The 18580-nt window shown below is 41.8% G+C and overlaps 2 protein-coding genes across 2 annotated transcripts; one reads left to right on the top strand and one right to left on the bottom strand.

The window, feature by feature from the left end:
• Positions 1 to 1881: 1881 nt before the first annotated feature.
• Positions 1882 to 14564, top strand: LOC118780599 (choline/ethanolaminephosphotransferase 1-like). Its single transcript, XM_036533187.1, has 9 exons — positions 1882 to 2673; positions 4507 to 4972; positions 8232 to 8379; positions 8753 to 8894; positions 9858 to 9942; positions 10312 to 10443; positions 10729 to 10887; positions 11370 to 11495; positions 11808 to 14564. The coding sequence occupies exons 2-9, from the start codon at positions 4598 to 4600 to the stop codon at positions 11940 to 11942; spliced, it is 1302 nt and encodes a 433-aa protein (XP_036389080.1). The 5' UTR covers positions 1882 to 2673; positions 4507 to 4597; the 3' UTR covers positions 11943 to 14564.
• A 489-nt stretch (positions 14565 to 15053) lies between these two features.
• Positions 15054 to 17304, bottom strand: LOC118780331 (synaptonemal complex protein 3-like). The gene is made up of 5 exons (XM_036532768.1): positions 17171 to 17304; positions 16772 to 16871; positions 16294 to 16392; positions 15613 to 15717; positions 15054 to 15107 (listed from the first exon to the last, which is right to left on the bottom strand). The coding sequence occupies exons 1-5, from the start codon at positions 17302 to 17304 to the stop codon at positions 15054 to 15056; spliced, it is 492 nt and encodes a 163-aa protein (XP_036388661.1).
• Positions 17305 to 18580: the final 1276 nt, after the last annotated feature.

Raw genomic sequence — 18580 nt, 5'->3', positions numbered from 1 at the left:
CTTCTTTGCCTTTTGCTTTGACGTGATGACGCCTGGCGTCCCGCACACTCCTCCCAACGTCACCCAAAAGACGGGTGTAGGTAAAAACTACACCGCAATCCTTCCAACAGATGGATGAAATACTTCTAGCGTCGGTGGCAGGGAAGCATGTGTCAGATACAGATATACAGTGGAATAATGTTTCGTGGCTGGTTATTTTGGCAATCAGTAAAGCATATGCATTTTATACAATTGTTTGTACTGGTATAACACCCGAACCGTTAGGATATGAAAAAAAAAACAACAAATATGTTTCTATACTACAGCCAAACTTTTAGCAATTTTGTTTAATAAAAAGCAAAATTGGAATGACAGACAGTGAAATCGGTTTACCTACACATCTGTGGTAACTAATTTTTTCTCTTTCTACAACATTCTCTGTGCTCTTCCTTATAATATGTTTACATATATGTATATGAATTATATCATAGGCCTATTGATTTAAATAATCTGTGACAAACGAAACCAGTCACTTTTTCAACTTGTCTTAGGTAGCTCAGTGTGAAGTACGCTATATTATTTTAACATGAAAACTCAAGCAAAGTGTGTTTTCTTAAGGCAAAGAAAATGAAACCATGGACTACAACTGGCGAGCCAATTCAGAGGCTGCGATACCTGAATGTATGCCTAGGAGTCACTGTTACAACATATACGCACATGGAAATATAAACAACATAAACGTTATTCCTTACAGTGCAATTCAGTGGTAGGAGCGCCAACTGAGGGGCAGAGATGGCTCTCAGTTTTTCACGTCTCATTTACTTGCTTTGATGCTGCAACTTCATAAGGCCCATCTTCAGTGAATGAAAAGCAAATGACTGATTTCAGAATCTGCGATAACTGAGCATTTTTATTACCTAAATTTATGCAATCAATGTTACGTCACGAGGTTATCCTGAGCCACACAAGACAACTGTATTTCTATGGGAATGTTATAATCTAATAAAATTTCGGGTGTAATGGACAGGTATCGCTTCAGCTTCGCCCATTTCGTCTTTGATCCCCGTGATGAACAGAGCGGTAGTGTATGTCCTGTGTCACTTCTCCCGAGGAATAATATTCAAACATTAAGTTTTCCTAGGGTGTGTTTTTGTTTCAAAGTCTGCTCTTACTGCTATATTGTTAAGACTGTGGTAAAGTTAGTAATACATGTGCTGCAACAAATGGAACTGATTTTATCATTTGCTGTGGAAGACACTATAGTGGAAGCTGAATTTAAAACTAAAGCTAAGTGAGGAATGACACCAAAGAACAGGTGGGAATCCCATTTTTGTCATTCCAGCTGTTCTTTGTGTATATTTATTTATTTATTTATTTCGATTCTATATTTTCTTACCAAAACACATCAAATTAACCTTATTTCATAGAACAAATTTCAAAATGAGATATATTCATTACCAAATGTGGCGTTCATGCAATGCGAAAAATTCTTCACACATATATCAACATATGTTATGAATTAACAAGGCCCAGATTACTACTTAAAAGACCAGAACATTTTATAAATACAAAAGCACTTATATGTAGCTAGTCATTGAAAGGAAGAGAAAACGTCACACCACCTGCTCTGACACTGAGGCGAAAGAGACTTTAATTTCAGAGAAATGTATGACATAATGGAAGCAAGGGACAGCAAAGAATCGTTACACTCTTCACAAGTGTTGATGACTTCTAACCACCTGCTATAATGTGATTTGCTTCAATACGCTTTTCTTCACTGTGGTGTGTGTCTAGTGGCTCCTGGCGGAAGCACTGACACAGTGCAAAAAGGAGCGTGTGCCGATGATACTCTCCTCACGGATATAAAAAATATATATCAAAGCTGAAATTGTAGGGGTTTCATTAACGGATTCAGTTTTCAAATATATGCAACAATACGTTCTAGATCTGTGGACAAGATGTGCCACAGACAGATTGCTATTTGGCTAATCCCACGATAGATTGATAGTTTGCTCCGCGCAAAATAATTTTCGTCTGAGGCTGAGGTTTCTTCTGAGGTTTTTTTGCCTGTTTGCTCCAGCTAGCTCGCCACAGCACAAACAACACACAGAACAAACTGTCCACATGATAGCGAAAAAATCTGACGTGCCGTTTTACTACAGGTTTAAGGTCAGCTCCTTATCGACCGCGGTCATCTAGCCAGCTACTAATATGATCGTATCTCTATCACACACTCCACACTTTCTGGATCTTTGCTTACTAGACAGTTGACGTCGACAACAGTGACAGACAAACCGGGCAACCTGTCATCATTTCGCTAAGGAAGAACGTGTTGCAGCGACCCGTTTCGCTGGTCAGTCTTCTCGCTTGGTTAGTAGAGCTTCTCGCTCGTTGTTGAACTGTGCGACGGAAGTGGCTGGCGTTTTCCGCCTGTCAGACTCCGGGTGCAGTGTGCTGGGGAATTTCCATCCGGTATCAGCAAGTCCGGGCGAAAGAGCTCCTTGTGCCGAGGGAGACTGTTCATACTTTGGTCGGTGCGCGGTCGGCGCTGTTAACTTGGGCATCGGTGGACTAAATCTCATCAAACGTACCTGCGTTGTCAGGTTTTAGGTCTGCGCTGGGTGTTGTCGCTGTGAAGGAGACTCAGAGAAGTGAGGCCGACGCTTCGTTTGGGCTGGTTTAAAATCTTACAAGGTAAGGATTCGAAGGGCGATTGCATGCTTGTTGGGTAGCTAAAGCACCTATCTATAACGTCTATGTCAGAAGTATCGATTAGATTGGTAACAAGGTAACATTTGTGTAGGTGAATCTTAAAAGCGAGCTATATAGCTTGGGTGTTGGTCTTCTGTAAGTAAATGGTAATCCTAATTGTAGGTATCTTACTAGCTAGCTGTGTATTTCAGCATTGTAAAATAGCTATCTTGGTAATAGCCTGAAACGTTAGTTTGCTGACGGCTAATTAACATTGAGGCTGTCACCACTCAGTTTTCTTCTAAACTAGTGAGCAGAGTGTATATGTTGTAACGTCCTCATTTTAAATTCGACCTAGGTTTTAGTAAGGTTGAGCTAATCTGAAGGGCGCATCTTATATGTAGTTGTATAATGTAGCTAGCTAAGTAGCAAGCAAGCTAGGTGTTTTCAGGCTAGAGCAAGCTATAGACCATCCACGTTAACTGGCCATCGTTAGCTAGCATACCTGCCTGGAGGCTGGGTAGCTGCCCAGGAGGAACGAAGTTACCACACTGCTGAAGTCTAACTCACTTCATTGTTGACGAAGCTGCCAAGGTCATTTCTCATAATTATTATAAGCATTTAGACCTTTAACCTGGCGTGGCTGTTTGGTTTCGTTAATATTTATTTCACCTATGTTGTGTCCAGCTAATGAGTAGCCAGTTAGCTACTTAGCTGGGCAGCTAGCCGGAACATTAGACATTAAAGCTATGATTTCGTGTTGAGCAGCCTCAGGCTAACGTCACTTGCCTGAAGTTGAAACAACTTCTTTATTTGTGGCACATAAATTACTTTAACTGATGACACTTGTGTTCTGGACCACACAGTGGAGAGCAGTTATTTACTAGATGAACAGTTATGCTCTCGCGATCCTAACTTCTCTGTTGAATCGACAATGTTGAGTTTGAGCTTGCTGGGAGGTCAATATTGGCACCTTGTCATAGTAAGCCTTAGTTAAACAAAACAATTGCAAAGACGTATGATAAGACTGTTGCTACATCCTGCTCTGTCATGCTTACCTCTGGGGTGTGGCATTGGTATTTTGCAATAAGGCAGAGAGATAGGACGTTTCCGCTGTGCGAACGACTGACCAGAGCACGTCAATTAACCGATGTTAATTAGTGAAATTTTTTTCTGTTAACCTGGAAACGCATCGCGTGGCAGCGGATGTCCACACGTTGACCTTTTAAAACACGTCCAGGTTGTGTGTGTGTGTCCTCACTGTGTCACTCTCTGTGTTTGCCCGATTATTATCTTTCCTCCTTCCTCTGTTCACCCTATCACTGTCTCCTCCTGCCTCTGTTCACCCTATCACTGTCTCCTCCTCCTGCCTCTGTTCACCCTATCACTGTCTCCTCCTCCTGCCTCTGTTCACCCTATCACTGTCTCCTCCTCCTGCCTCTGTTCACCCTATCACTGTCTCCTCCTCCTGCCTCTGATCAGCCTATCACTGTCTCTTCCTGCCTCTGTCTATGTTCACTCTATTACTGTCTCCTGATGCTGTCTCTCCCCATCCTCTCTGTCACCCCTTCATCTGTCTCTACCATGTGTTACCTGTTTCCCAGCATTCCATTAAAAAAAATCAAAAGAAAAATTATTACAGCTAAATGTAACAGTCGTAACAGTAGAAGAAAATATACATTCTCATAAATAACAGTTGTAAGACAGAGTTAAATTTTTCCCTAAATTAAATCTTAAATATCTTTACCTTCACCTTCATGTGAAGCTTCTCTCCCTCTCTCCATCTCTCTCTCTCTCCCTCTCTCCCTCTCCCTCTCTCTCTCTCTCTCCCTCCAGGATCAGTGTTCGGCCTCACAGTGGATGTGCAGTGCCCGGTCGGGGGGGAGGTCGTTGTTGGCAGTGTGGGCGCAGGTGACCCGGGCTCTCCATGAGTAGCAGCAGCGTGAGCCACCGCCCCAGCAGGGCACGCGGGGGCCGGGGTGGGGATCCGGCTCCGGACGCAGCCTGCAGACCCACCCCCGGGGGTAGTGCCTGCGGCGGGGGAGGGGTCTGCATTCTGAGCAAGCTGATTCAGCTGCCTGCCCCGCCCCTCTCCCGCCACCAGCTGAAGCGGTTGGAGGAGCACCGGTACAGCAGCTCCGGCCGCTCCCTGCTGGAGCCGATCATGCAACGCTACTGGGAGTGGCTGGTCGGGCAGGTCCCCACGTGGATCGCTCCCAACCTCATCACCATCGTGGGCCTGGTCATCAACATTGTCACCACCCTGGTGTTGGTCTACTACTGCCCCACTGCCACTGAACAGGTATGCTGTCACACAATTGCAGACCACCAGGGGATCGAGGGAGAGCTGGCTCTTGGCTAGGCTGAGGCAGCATTTGCAAGCACCCTCCAGTTCAATAGGGGGCACTGTGGTATCCTAGCTACAAACATGCATGGCTTTGAAAGGTCTTTCTCACTAAAATACCGTACATCTTTCTTTTGGCTGAGCTCATAGATACATGCACAAACCATTAAGGATGCTGGAAATGTATTATAAGTGGCTGTCCAGATATGGCTGTTAGAAAGGTCGGAGGTCAGTCTTTGCCTGTCCTCAGTGTACAGCCATACTGTAGGAGTGCTCCACTCTGGGGGCGCACAAAAAAACGCATCCTTAGCACTCTTTCCGGGTTCTGTCCAATCAGTGTAGCCCAGTTAAATCAACACAACATTGATCAGTATACTGAACTGCTATTGTTTAAACACACACAAGCACATAAACTTTACATAGCAAGCATGTTAAAATGTGTTTTTCATCTTGCTGTAGTGGAGATATAAAGATCTGTGTGTCACCATCAGTGTAAGCTGAGCATGCGCAATGAAACTCTGTTATGACTTTATGCAGTGGCCAGACTTCCCAGCTCTGAATGATTTACAGCCAGAAATATCAAAGTGTTGGTCTGAAATGAACCTTTTGCTCTAACAGCCAAGGTGGCTGGTAGATGGGGGAAAAAAATCACCAGCCAAAAGGATTTTCTGTGAATCTATCAATCTATCAATCTTAACTATTTCCTAAGGATTTTCTGTGAATCTATCAATCTATCAATCTTAACTATTTCATGTGAGGCACACATCTGTGTGGTCCAATATTGTATATTATTAGCTAAAACAGACAGCCAGCAAGATAATGTTGCAGCTAAACCACTGTAATATTTGCTCTTGCCACTAGCTATCTAGTTTGCTAGCTAGACAAACATCTAAGCACATAAAGAATCCATGAAGTTGGAATTAAACCTGCACAGCCACTCAGGATCGGAACATGGTCTTCATTTATCAGCTATCTGTTCACTCAGGTATAGTTAGTGTTTCCACATTTTAAAATCAATAGTAGAAATAGCAATGTGACAGACGCAATAAAGGCTGTAACTACCACTTAGACCAAAACTAGGTCATTAGTTATCAAATCATACGTGCTGTCATACGTAGTCAGGCAACCAGAGATTGTATAGCAATGGCCAGTACAAGATTTCATATCCTGCCATTGACTGAAAGAAAAAAAAAAATGACAGGCACCGAAAAGGGTGTGTTTTTGGGCATCTTGTGTTTTATAAGGCAGCCTTAAATAGCATAGGAGGTCCTGATTTTTTTTATTCGTTATGCAAAAACCACCTGCTAGAGTGGCTAGTGACCCTGCAACTTTGACCTGTCAAGTAGTACACCTACCCATGTGTAAAGCTTGGCAGATGTTAATTTAGGACCCTGACAGTGGGTTTAAATGAATCCTCTTCCTTATCTGTCCAGGAGTTCACGGGGACATGTGTCTGTTAATATTTAAAAATTTTTGATTGTTCTGTTGTCCTTGCATTGCACGTAACAGTCAAAGGTTACTTTCACATTCTGTTCATCACAGTGGTATGTAAGACTTTGTTTGTTGACAGTCTCACTGATTGATGGGACTGTTTTTATGTACACTGGAGAAACTGCTTGAATATAGTCTGGAAGAATTATTATTGTCTTGAGAGACTGAGATGTCATCTGGAGACACTCAGCAACAGTTTAGTCCATAACCACCCTTAATCATGAGCATAATTTAATTAAAATTGATTGATCAATTGATTGAGCAATTAGTTTATTGAAAATTGATTGATTTTAAATGAAGACCCCCTTAATTATTGTAGTGACACAGATCCCTCTGGGTACATAATGGATGTAGATTTCCCACACAGATGAGCTGGAGTTGTTGTGGCTGCTGGTTTGGTGGCCTAGTTTTTGAGATGGGGCTGAATGAAGCATATTGGGCCGATGTGTGGAGGACAAGCTCTGTGTGTGCCCTGCCTTTCGGGTTCCAAGCAGCCTCTCTGACCCCCTGCACCCTGCTTTCACCCTGCCTCTCAGGACACCCCTGTGCTCCCCTCTCTTGAGGACAGCTCCTTCTGCAAGTGGGGCAGTATTTTGAACATGCGGTACCTGCTGCAGTCTGCTTATAGAACTTGTTTTCCTCTCTTAATAGTAGGCCTCTCCCCCTTTCACTTCACTTCAGTAGGACAACACAAGCAAGGGCACGAAAAGCAAACCAGTAATCTGAGGTTTTAGTCAAACTGACCTCTGACCTCACACTGACCTCACATGACCTCTTGGCCTTGTCTCAGTCAGGCCACTCTGAGTTATTACCTGATCTTATTTTACTACCATTTTCATGTTCTTAAGAACAAAGAGAACATATTTTAAGGTTGGCAGCATCTGCTGGTGCTTTAAGAATAGCATGTCTTCTTTCGTTTCGTTTGTTTGTCAGGTAACTTGTGTGTTTCGTGCTCCTTTAGTGCAGTGACTGTGAGAACTTACAGCAGACTGTGGACCAGGCTGCTCTGCACAGTCAGACTGATCTCCATCTTCATGTAATGGCTGGAAGCTTTCTGCTTCTGCGAGATGAAAGGCACCAAGCAGCAGGGCAGTGAATGCTGAAAGCTGAAAGCTGAGTGAAAGCTGTTTGGACTGTGACCAGCCAAAACCCTGGAGCCGAGGTTTTACTCGCTTGGTGCCTCCTTATCCTCTAGTGTTGCGCAATGGATTTTTGGGGTCCTGAAACACTACACTACACTGCTGCAGCGAGTCGCTGACAGTGTGTCATTTTATCAGTGCTGTCTCAGAGGGTGGGGGTCGCTGATCAATCTCGAACACAAACAGCCAAGTCTTATTCCAGAGTCCCCAGAGTGTGGCAGACAGGCCAGCCAAGGTGAATTGAGCTGTTTTGGAAAGGCGGCACCAGGGCATCAGTTAAAGCAGAGATAAACCAAATAAACCCCGCACTTCAGTGCCCACGGGTGGCAGCCAGATGTTACTGTAAAGTACACAGGATGCTATATGGTGCCAGTCAAAAGTAGTTTGTTGACAGTCATGGCTAAAAGTCGGCACATCACATCTGCTTTTACTGTGGCTGTGTCTGATTTAAATGTAGTACAAGGAATGAACTATAACAGCTTTTGATCAGTATCATCATTTTAGACATGAGCAGCATAATGAATTCTCTTGAGAGTGTTTTAATGAGAAACCTAAGTGGTTGTTTGTATTGTGTGCCCTCCCTGCAGGCACCACTGTGGGCATACCTGGCGTGTGCAGTGGGCCTTTTCATCTACCAATCATTAGATGCAATCGATGGGAAGCAGGCCCGACGCACCAACAGCAGCTCCCCACTGGGAGAGCTCTTTGACCATGGCTGCGACTCCCTCTCCACAGGTACTTCTCTACCCTAACCCATAAATTTAACCATAACCCTAACCCTAACCATAATGCTAACTCCCCATCCATAGCCCAACTCCTGAACCTCACCACAAGTACCCATAACCCATAACCCCTGACCCTGACCCTTACTTTAAAACCCTCCACAGGTACCCCTCCACTGTTACATAACCCCTAACCCTAAACTTCACCACACACTCGAACACACACACACACACACACACACACACACACACACACACATGCACACACATGTACCTCTGCATACATGAACACACAGGCCACATACCTGCACATGTACACATGCGCACACACACGCACACATATGCACGCATGTGCACACAGCTTACTGTGTGACTGTTTCCTGCAGTGTTTGTGGTTCTGGGCACGTGCATCGCTGTGCAGCTCGGTACCAACCCTGACTGGATGTTCTTCTGCTGCTTCGCTGGGATGTTCATGTTCTACTGTGCCCACTGGCAGACCTACGTGTCCGGCACCCTCCGCTTCGGCATGTGAGTGTGCTCACAAACACTGACTTTCGCTTTGTGTCCTCTGACAGAGTTGCAGCAGGGAGATTTGATAATGGTCTGTAATGGCTTATAATGACCTGTGGCCATTACAGCCATGCCGGGACCTAACGGTGTTGTGAGTCCAGCCAATCAGGTGCTGCCCCCTGCAGACTCTCAGCACAAGCCAGGGACACCCCTTCCTAAAGGGCTGCTGTTTTGGACCTGTTTCATTGTTGGGTGCTTAGCGTCCTGCACAAAAAACTGGAATTTAGATAATAACACAATGGAAAAATTAGAGTACAGAAGCCCTTCAGGGTATGCAGAGCAAAGACTCTGATCATTATTGTTATATTTTTATGCAGTTGGATTTGGCTTGGGGTTTGTATTTTTGCCCTATCTGTTAATCACAAATTCCAAACTGTGGTCCGGGGTAGAGGTGCTCTTGTGTGTTTCAGGGACAACTCCCAGGCTGTAGATGCATAGAATCTCTTTTGTTTTATTGAAAACTGTCAGGTCCCACTTGTGTCAGGGCTCACAATCATTTTTAGAGGATTCAAACACCCCTAAGTGGGATTTAAACGGAGCTGGAGTCAGATTATAGCTTTGGTACACCATCTTTACCGGCTTTTTGAAAAGGAAAACCTGGTGTTTGCTCTGTATATTTACGCAGGGGGCATTATCATTATCAGACTGTTTAATTAGCCTTTGACTTGAACACGTACAAATACGTGTGTATTTGTAGCCAGTAGTGCTGAAAATAGGGATAATGGTTTCCACTGACACAATGACATCAGCAGTTAGGGTACTCACCGATAGACCTTGGGTGTGGAGAATTTTTCTCTCTGCAAAATAGTGTGACTGGAGTCTGAGCAGGACCCCCTCTAGAGGGCGCTGTGCATGTTGAACTGAATCTCAGAGCTTTCTAATCAATTCCTCTCAATTTTTCTGCTTTCTCCTCCTGCTCAGCATTGATGTGACAGAAGCGCAAATCTTCATTATAATCATGTATTTGCTGGCCGCCATCGGAGGATCGGCTTTTTGGCAGTCTTCGGTAATTGTCTTAACGCCTTTAATTTGTTTTGTCTGTTCATTTTCAATCGTGAAATCAGTATCTCCAGTGTTGGGGTGAACCGCTTTATAGAGCTGTGCTGTGTAACAACATAGTTGAGTCTTACTGATGCTGCAGTACTTGACTCCATTTAGCTTCATCTCCCTTTCGATTTAGTTCCTTGAATCATGACTGAGAGTCACATTAAAAGCATGTGTATTTGTTTATTGTCTCTCAGGATGCTTTCAAGACTCATTCTGATACTGAACTCCAGGAGCTCGTATTTTCCGCGTCTGAGTTGATAGATTGTGATCGGTGTTGAGCCGTCGGCTGCTCAGGTGTGTGGTGGAATGATTGACTCTGTCTCTGCAGATTCCAGTGATTAACATCCAGATTAAAATAGTGCCTGCCATCTGCACTGTGGCGGGGGCCGTCTTCTCTTGCACAAACTACTTCCGGGTCATATTCACAGGAGGCGTAGGGAAAAATGGATCTACAATAGCAGTAAGTCTAGTGGCGTTTTCCTCTATTTTTGAGGCAGCATCGTAAGAAGCTGTTGCAGATCAACAGCAGAAATATTGCACATACATGAAATATGCATTTTAATTATTATATTTGTGAAATGCTTATTATGTAATTATGGTATTCAGATTGAAACCTGCAGCTGTCACATTATGTATGATTATAATTATTGCAATGGAGTTCCTGTTGGCCAGGTAAGCAGTGCAGGTGAAATGCTGCATTGATGTCAACAGGCAGTGTGATCCAGTCTTCTTCTTTGTCTTTTAGGGAACGAGTGTCCTGACTCCATTCTTTCATATCGGCTCTGTGATAATATTGGCTGTTATGATCTACAAGAAATCCACAGTCCAGCTCTTTGAAAAACACCCATGTCTTTACATTCTGGCCTTTGGCTTTGTGTCTGCCAAAATCACTAACAAGTTAGTGGTAAGTGTCTCTGCCTGCCATTCCATACCTGGTCTTCCATTCCATCCAGACTATTTGACTGTAATTTCTGATGGAAACTTGTAGGATACAGGCCATTGCACACAGATGCTGGCTCCCCCTAATGGCTGAAGCAGGAATGCACTTGGATGGCAGTCCACAGTAGTTCTCCAACAGTAGTGCTTTTGCTCAAAGCAGACAGATTTTGTTTTTAAATTTTTTTTTTCAGTGAAATTCAGTTGTTCACTTCGTATTTGCTTAATTTAATTCATATTGGCTTTCTATACTTACATCATGTGGTGGAGGAGACTTTTGGATTACAGAAAAAAAATTGCCTTTCCTTTAACAATATCCAATATTATCAAGACTGTAGAGATAGTTATGTAGTCAGGTAGGTAATCAGACTTGGACTTCCTCCCTTGCATTAACGTTATCTAACTATTAGGATGTATTTGTGACATTTTCACGTAATCTTGTTTTCACAGGTTGCACATATGACAAAAAGCGAAATGTACCTACATGATCTGGCCTTTCTTGGCCCAGGGCTGCTATTTCTGGACCAGTATTTCAACAGCTTTATTGATGAATATCTAGTCCTTTGGATCGCTTTGGTAGGTTCAAATCAACCTCAGTGAATCAATCTATTTACCTATGCAGGGTACTGCAACATTGTCTGTATGTTACTAACATAAGGAATGTAAACACAAGCAATTATAATTGCAGATTAATCTGAAGATAACTAAGTTCATATGGCTATAAATTGTTTTCTTTGCTTAGTTGAAGTTAATCATCTCAAGATGCCACTGAATAAAAAATGTAATGTTTATTCACTGAATGAATGTAATGTAATGTAAAAACCCCAAATGCAGGATGCCAAACTCCATCTGTTGTGCTTGACAGCAGTTCTCCTGGTTCATCTATAGGTTTTGTCCTTCTTTGATCTGGTGCGTTACTGTGTCAGCGTCTGCAATCAGATCGCCTCCCACCTGCACATCTGTGTCTTCAAAATCAAGCCACCGACCACCCTCTCCAATCAGCATGGACAGAACCACCACTAGTGACTTTTCATCTGTTTGTTGTTGTTTTTACTTTGTTGGGCAAAATGAGTTGTGTTATATTTGAATGAATGTAAAACCAGTACAGCCAATGTAAGAATATAAGAGGAAAAGAATAATTTATTTCAATCACTGTCTTGTGCAATTCAGTTCAGTTGTGAGGCTTCTGGTCAAAAGTGAAAGAGGAAGGGTTTTTCTATTTTGTTTTTTTTTGGTCAAAACCTGTTATGTAGATCTCTTTGCAGTTGGGGTTGGTGAGTTGGGGTTAGAGGGAAAATTCCAGCCATTGTTTGCTGTCAGTCTCCCACGTTTCATACAGAAATGAAACCGAAACAAGTATTTCAGAAACATTTTCTAGGTAGGATAGGGTTTCAGTTCATTTTATAATTTTTATTTACAGGCAACTTTGAAGCACGTGACTGCTTTTGTTTTATTTGTGTCAGAGCAATATAAGGAGTAGTGTCAGTATTTCTTAAAATCATTCAGCAATATTGATGTTTCATGAGCGTTCATTTCCACACGTGCAGCCCCCTGTATTCTGGGTCATTTTCTGTCTCTCCATTTCAGTGTGCCATTGCAGCTGTATTTGTGTTCTGTATGTAGACCTCTGATCGTGGCCTGCTGGATACCTGCTTTATGCGGGAATTAATCCTTTAAGGAGAACAAAGACAAACCGTGCTGCTGACGGCTTCTCATGTTTTGTGTTGTATTCACTGGCACTGTTATAAATGCAGCTTAATGGCCTGCCTTCTGCTGAAAATGTTAGACATGCAGTTACAATGCCATGTTTTGACCCAGGGAGGGGTTGTTGTGGTGAAAATGACGTATTATTGTAGACAACAAAAAAATGCAAAAAGGAGGTGAGGAAAGTAATGTCTTATCTTCTGTTTACATACATACAGGATCAATATAGTTGATGTTTCTGTTTGCTACTTAAACTCACTTAACACGGGTAGCTAAAAATGTTATGTTTCTTTGATGTTTTTGTCTTCTTTACATGAGAGAACCTGGACCTGTTTGACCAATGCATTCTCGAATCTCATGTAGGTAAAGGAATACTAACCTTTTCCCAGTGCACGCGTTACGGCAGCAATCTTGCCAAGAATAAGCCCTTTCAAGACTATACAGACGTCTTAATATGTGGTTGTACTACATTCCTGTTTTCTTAAACAAACATTTCCCCTGCCATGACGTATTGTGAAGTGAGGCTGTCACAAGTTAGTGTAGGGCAGCTCTCAGCACTTAAAACTGCCAGATCCAGATTTAGCACCCCTGTTTGTAGTAGATCTTGAGTTCAGTTTGCCTGTGTTGTGTCTGTTAGAAGCCTTGGTTGGTGCCTGGTCACTGTTTATATCGCATGCTCTTTGTTTTGGCAGATTCTAGCTCTGCTTAACAACATTCTGGCAGCTGTCTGAAATAATGAAAACTACGTAAAATTTAAAATAGTCAAATTATGTGGTTTGTGTTTGTAAAGATTTTGTATTTTTCATTCCTGTTTGCAGCTTTCATTGTGTTCTGTGTGCGCTTTTATGGGTGGATTCTCACCATACAATAGCTGGGCTTTGTTGGTTCATTGTGATTTTTAACCCTTTTAATAGTACTGTATTTGCAAATATTGATCCCAGCTGTTACTTTGTTATATAAGTCTATTACATAGATTGCCTGAGGTTTTTCTTTATGTCTGTAATTTTTTTGATACAATCTTCCTCAACAGATAGTTAACGGTTGCCTTAATACTTGAGTTGGTGTTTTTTCTTCATTCTTGTTTGGCATGTCCAGATTGTTAGCAGTGAGTGTTGTCTTAACTGCCTCAACTGGGAAAGGCTAGTATTAAATTTAGTTGGACTATTAATCTCAGGTGTAATATGATATGTTAACTAGAAGCAAGCCAGGTTCAGTAGACAATCTCTCCTCCACCAATGCAATCTCAGACACTCCTAAGAAAGCTGCTACCTGTATTTGGTCTGGTTTTCTCTGTTCATAACTGTCTTTGTGATTCAGTATGAATTTGGTTGTTGTGTGTTACACTCCGGCTCCATGATCTTTCCCTTTGGTCTGTCTGATGATGTGTTTGCAGCATCTTCTGCAAGTATTAGAGAGAGAATGTGCATGTAACATTACCTAATTGATTTTTTCCAGCTTGGAAGAAGTATGATTGTTTCTGTATCTGCTGCCATAAGTCTTGCCATTACTATATCTTAATGCACCAAGTTAGAAATGTACCTACCTGTCCATTTTCCATCTTAGAACATGCGCTGTGAATGTTACCGTTTGTTTCTGTAAGTGGCATACATATGTTGGGGTGCAGCTGAAGAGTTCTAATCCAGCCGTGAGTATTTGGGAGAGGTTCATTAAGATTTCCTTTCACATGTTATTTCTCCTCAATGTATGTTATAGTTTTTGTCTGCCCAAATGTAAGCTACAGAGTATATAACAAGAAATTAAAATTGTATTTAACAACTGGGTGCACAGTTCTAAGACACACTGCCTTTAGCTATATGAATATAACCAAAGCTGTTAAGACTTCTGCTTAGGTATCATCACAGTACAGTCTGATTAAACTCACTGAATATCACTCATGAAGAGAATCATTTCCTCATTAACTTTGCTTTTTTTATTTATTCCTTTTTTAAATATTGGCTGAGGTTCACATACGGTTTTTAAAGGCAAGTTCTTTCAATCTCTCACTTGTATAAATAAAAATGGAAATTTCATGTATTTTTTTCTTGCCTTTTAGTGTTAAATAATTTCTTTTTAATTTTATGTTTGCTTGATTGTAACTTTTATGTAAAAACATTAATTTTTAAATAAAATAATCCAATGTAAAATAAAGATTGCTATATTTATGATAACAGTTGATTTTATTTTTATCTTTATTAATATTTCTTCTTCTGTGCCAGTCCTTCACTTGCTCTATGTATTTTCATGTCTTTTAATTGGAATGAGACAGACAACTGCACAAGTCTCAAACTCGAATAAGAACACTCTAAAGACATCAGTAAGATCCAAAAGTAAGATACTTGAGGAATCGCACACAAGCCAGTGTACATCATGACACACTGACACACACACACTGATTTTCAACCAGTGATGCTATCTCCCCTCCTCTGGCTTTTACAGGAGCATGGTCTGTATTGACTTGCGCACTGTGGCCATCTCTTGCTGTTGCTGTATGAAAACAGATGAGTAAAAGGCTTCAGTGGGGGCAAGTGGACCTCAGGTCTTTTCCCTGTCATGGTTGTAATTTCATTCTGTGTCAAACACAGCCATAACTGTTTTCCCACTTGACATTTCTGAGTAAATTTGTAGCAAGATACAGGGATGTTGTGCACACATAAAGTCATATTCTTTTAAAGCAATTGGAAGAACTGGTATAGTCTTTTTTTCTTATTATGCTCAAAGCCTTGCAGTGTGGGAGTGTTGCCCAGGGGTGGCTATCCCCAATTCCTTAGTGCTGGTGATGCATCTTATTTCTGTTCCTACCAAACCTTTCAAGTAATGAATTAACTACATGAGACAAAATCTACTCAGGTGACCATTTGCTGAAGGTATTCAGGACTGATTGTTCACAGAGACTAAAACATAAAATAGCAAGATGGGGACATTCAAGCTCCATATCTGCCCACCCCAGCTGGCTAAAACAAAACACCTGCTTCTGCCCTCATGTACTCACTGTATCCATGAGGATCTTCTTCTGCAGCAGAGTCATCTCCTGGCGTAACTCTGTGTGAAATTTACTGTGGTGGTCGTGGTGTCTCTTCTCCAACTCCTCTAGACTCTACACCAGTACAGTGTAGGAAAGTGTAGAGTGTAAGACAGCAGCATGCTAACATTAGCTACTGTTACCAAGGTTACAGTCGCTGGCTAGCTAGCTGTTGGTCAGCTAACATTACCCAAGCAAGCATAGCAACTAATTTTGTGAAATTGATGTGAGAAATTAGTAGCTATGCTTGCTTGGGTAATGTTAGCTGACCAACAGCTAGCTAGCCAGCAACCGTAACCTTGGTAACAGTAGCTAACGTTAGCATGCTACTTTCTAACATTGCCATTGACTCACCTACCAACGTCACTTAACATTTGGCTACACAGAAGGCTAACATTCACGTTGGTGGAAAAGGGGTATGTGTTGATGATGTTAACATTACTACTGTTGGCAATCTGTACTTCTGTAGCTCTGTACTTCTTTGTACTTGTTGTCTTTGATCTTCTGTATCATGCAAGTACATGTGACATTTATGTTCAGCATAGTTATTTTCACTTGATACATACATTGTAGAAACGTAGGTTTGTCTCACAATGATCATTTCCTTTTGTTCTTGAGAGTGAAAATAAATGCAAAAGAATGAGGCTTTACTTGAATGTACTGCTCAAAGAGCTGCTTGATAGTCTTCAGCCTCTGTCCTTGTGCAGCCCTCATTTGTTGGAATATCTTCTGCTGCTGCCGGAACAAGCTCTGCAAAGACATGGCACCCAGCTCAATCCAATGCAGCATCACACCGCTCACTGCAGTGGAGTCTTCACAGGGTTCATTCCAAAGCAGGTCTATAAAAATTTAAAGGTGACCCTTTTCAGGGACAGAACCTGACATTTCACAGCATCAAGGCTTATACTAATTTTGTCACATTAGCAGCTGACATGAAAGGAAATCAACTGGACAGGATGTCCACCCAAGGCGTCTATCCCACAGCCCATATCTAAACTCATGCTGAATGCCAGGCACCAAAGCAAAGGTTACCATTTTAAAGATCTTTTATATGACTCTACTGGGACAGACAATAGGACGTCTTTGTTAATGAAGATTAAATGAGACATTTCAAAAGTCCAGATATTACCGAGAGTTTTTCATCCTGATCCTTGGATTTCTGCACATCAGAGTCCCACTGCTGAAAAACCACACTGAATTGTGTGCTGTAGTTCTCTGTCAATTTGTGTCTGTAATTTCATGTGACAAAGGAAACAAGGAATGAAATGTTTTTTGCAGACATGTTTTTTTCCTTGAACATGTTGAAATAAAATCATTTGGTATATGAGACATAATGTGTGAAACGTTGTAAAGGCTATTAATCTGTTTAAAAAGCAAACCTGCTTTAATGTCCCTTTTGGATATTTCAACATGGAGAAAGCCAAGAACATCCTCAGACAATTCAGTTATACAGTGAATATAGATTTGACCTGCACTGCCAGAGGCAACAATGGAGGTAAACAGAGGAATCTCCGGTGAACAGACTCACCTGTCACTCTGTTGTGCTTTCCATATCTGCTCCATCTTCTGGTGGCTTGTCTTCAGAGAGGACTTGGTGTATATTTCGAGGCGTTTTCTTTTTGCAAGGAAAGCTTTGCGTATATCAACTGTTAAAGTAAGCATGGACACTCACATTATCGCATTAGGGTAAAGGTTGAGCGGCTGCAGAAAAAAAGGCAGTTTGATAGAACGAAATTGCTGCTAAAAAGGCTAATGTTTAACATGAATTTTGATGACTAACAATAAAACACACCATACCACCGAATCTGTCGAGCATGTCTGGCACGTGCGTTCTGTAGGCAAAGAAACGCCTGGTTTTAAAATGGACCGTTAGACAGTTGACTGAAAATAACAAATCTCATATGCTTTGACAATACTGACACTATTGAGGGTATTGGTGACCTAAAATAATGTACGTTTTCCACGATTAATTTCTCGCAGCTAAATAAAAGCCAAAAGGAAACAAACCCCTCTGAGATGTCTCCCAGTTCTTGGGGGCCAGATGAAGGGCGTTTCCTTCCTCTGACAGACTCCGACCCACCTGAAATCAAGAGAAAAATATATCAGATAACCTAAAATTTACACTGAAAACCACACCTACATTTTCCAGCGCCGGAAAGTAGTGCAAAATACAAACTGAAAACTGAGGTTACCGGGGAGGTAGTCGGAACCGGGTGATTCTTCAAAGCCCTCTGACAAATTGAACGCGTTATGGTGGCCTATTGACTTTAAGCGTGGCACTTTCTCCATTTTGCTGTTAGACGCTCTCCTCTTCCTCTGTGGGCTATTTGTTGCGGGCATTTGAAACAAAAATATTGTCAGTTTAATTGTCTGATAAAGTCCGAATTTAGCTTGTGTAGCTACCTAGTCTGAAGTACCCTGTTAACATCGACTTATATAATTTAACAAACGTCTTCCATGGCTATTGTATTCACTTCACAAGTGTTAAATTGAATAGCCATCAACAGACAGTACAAGTCGTTAGTTATGGACTAAATACGTTTTATTACTTAGTTAACAGTAACGTTACTGTCTGAGCCAGCCCAGATGGGGTATGACAAACATCTTAAAATTCAAGCGCGCTAAACCTGCACGAGGTCGCGCACGAGCGCACAGACGTTCCAATTTACCGTTCCTTCATTAACGTGGATGATTACTCGAACTAATAAGTGTCATTCACAATACATAAAATACTTTCCCTACATGCAACTCATGTTGTACATGAGTGCACCTTCACACCAACCTGAAATAGCCACGGACATTGAATGAAAACAGACGGACAATAAGCCCTTTCGATTAAGGTATAAAAGATACCGATGTCCATTAAAGGTGTCATGAGAAACAGTCAAATGTGTAATTTTATTTTGATAAGTGTGTGAAACAAACATCGTTTTGATGA

Source organism: Megalops cyprinoides, chromosome 7 (assembly GCF_013368585.1).
Source record: "Megalops cyprinoides isolate fMegCyp1 chromosome 7, fMegCyp1.pri, whole genome shotgun sequence".
NCBI classification, from domain to species: domain Eukaryota; kingdom Metazoa; phylum Chordata; class Actinopteri; order Elopiformes; family Megalopidae; genus Megalops; species Megalops cyprinoides.
The sequence above is the reverse complement of the archived record's forward strand: the minus strand, read 5'-3'. Positions and strand labels throughout refer to the sequence as shown.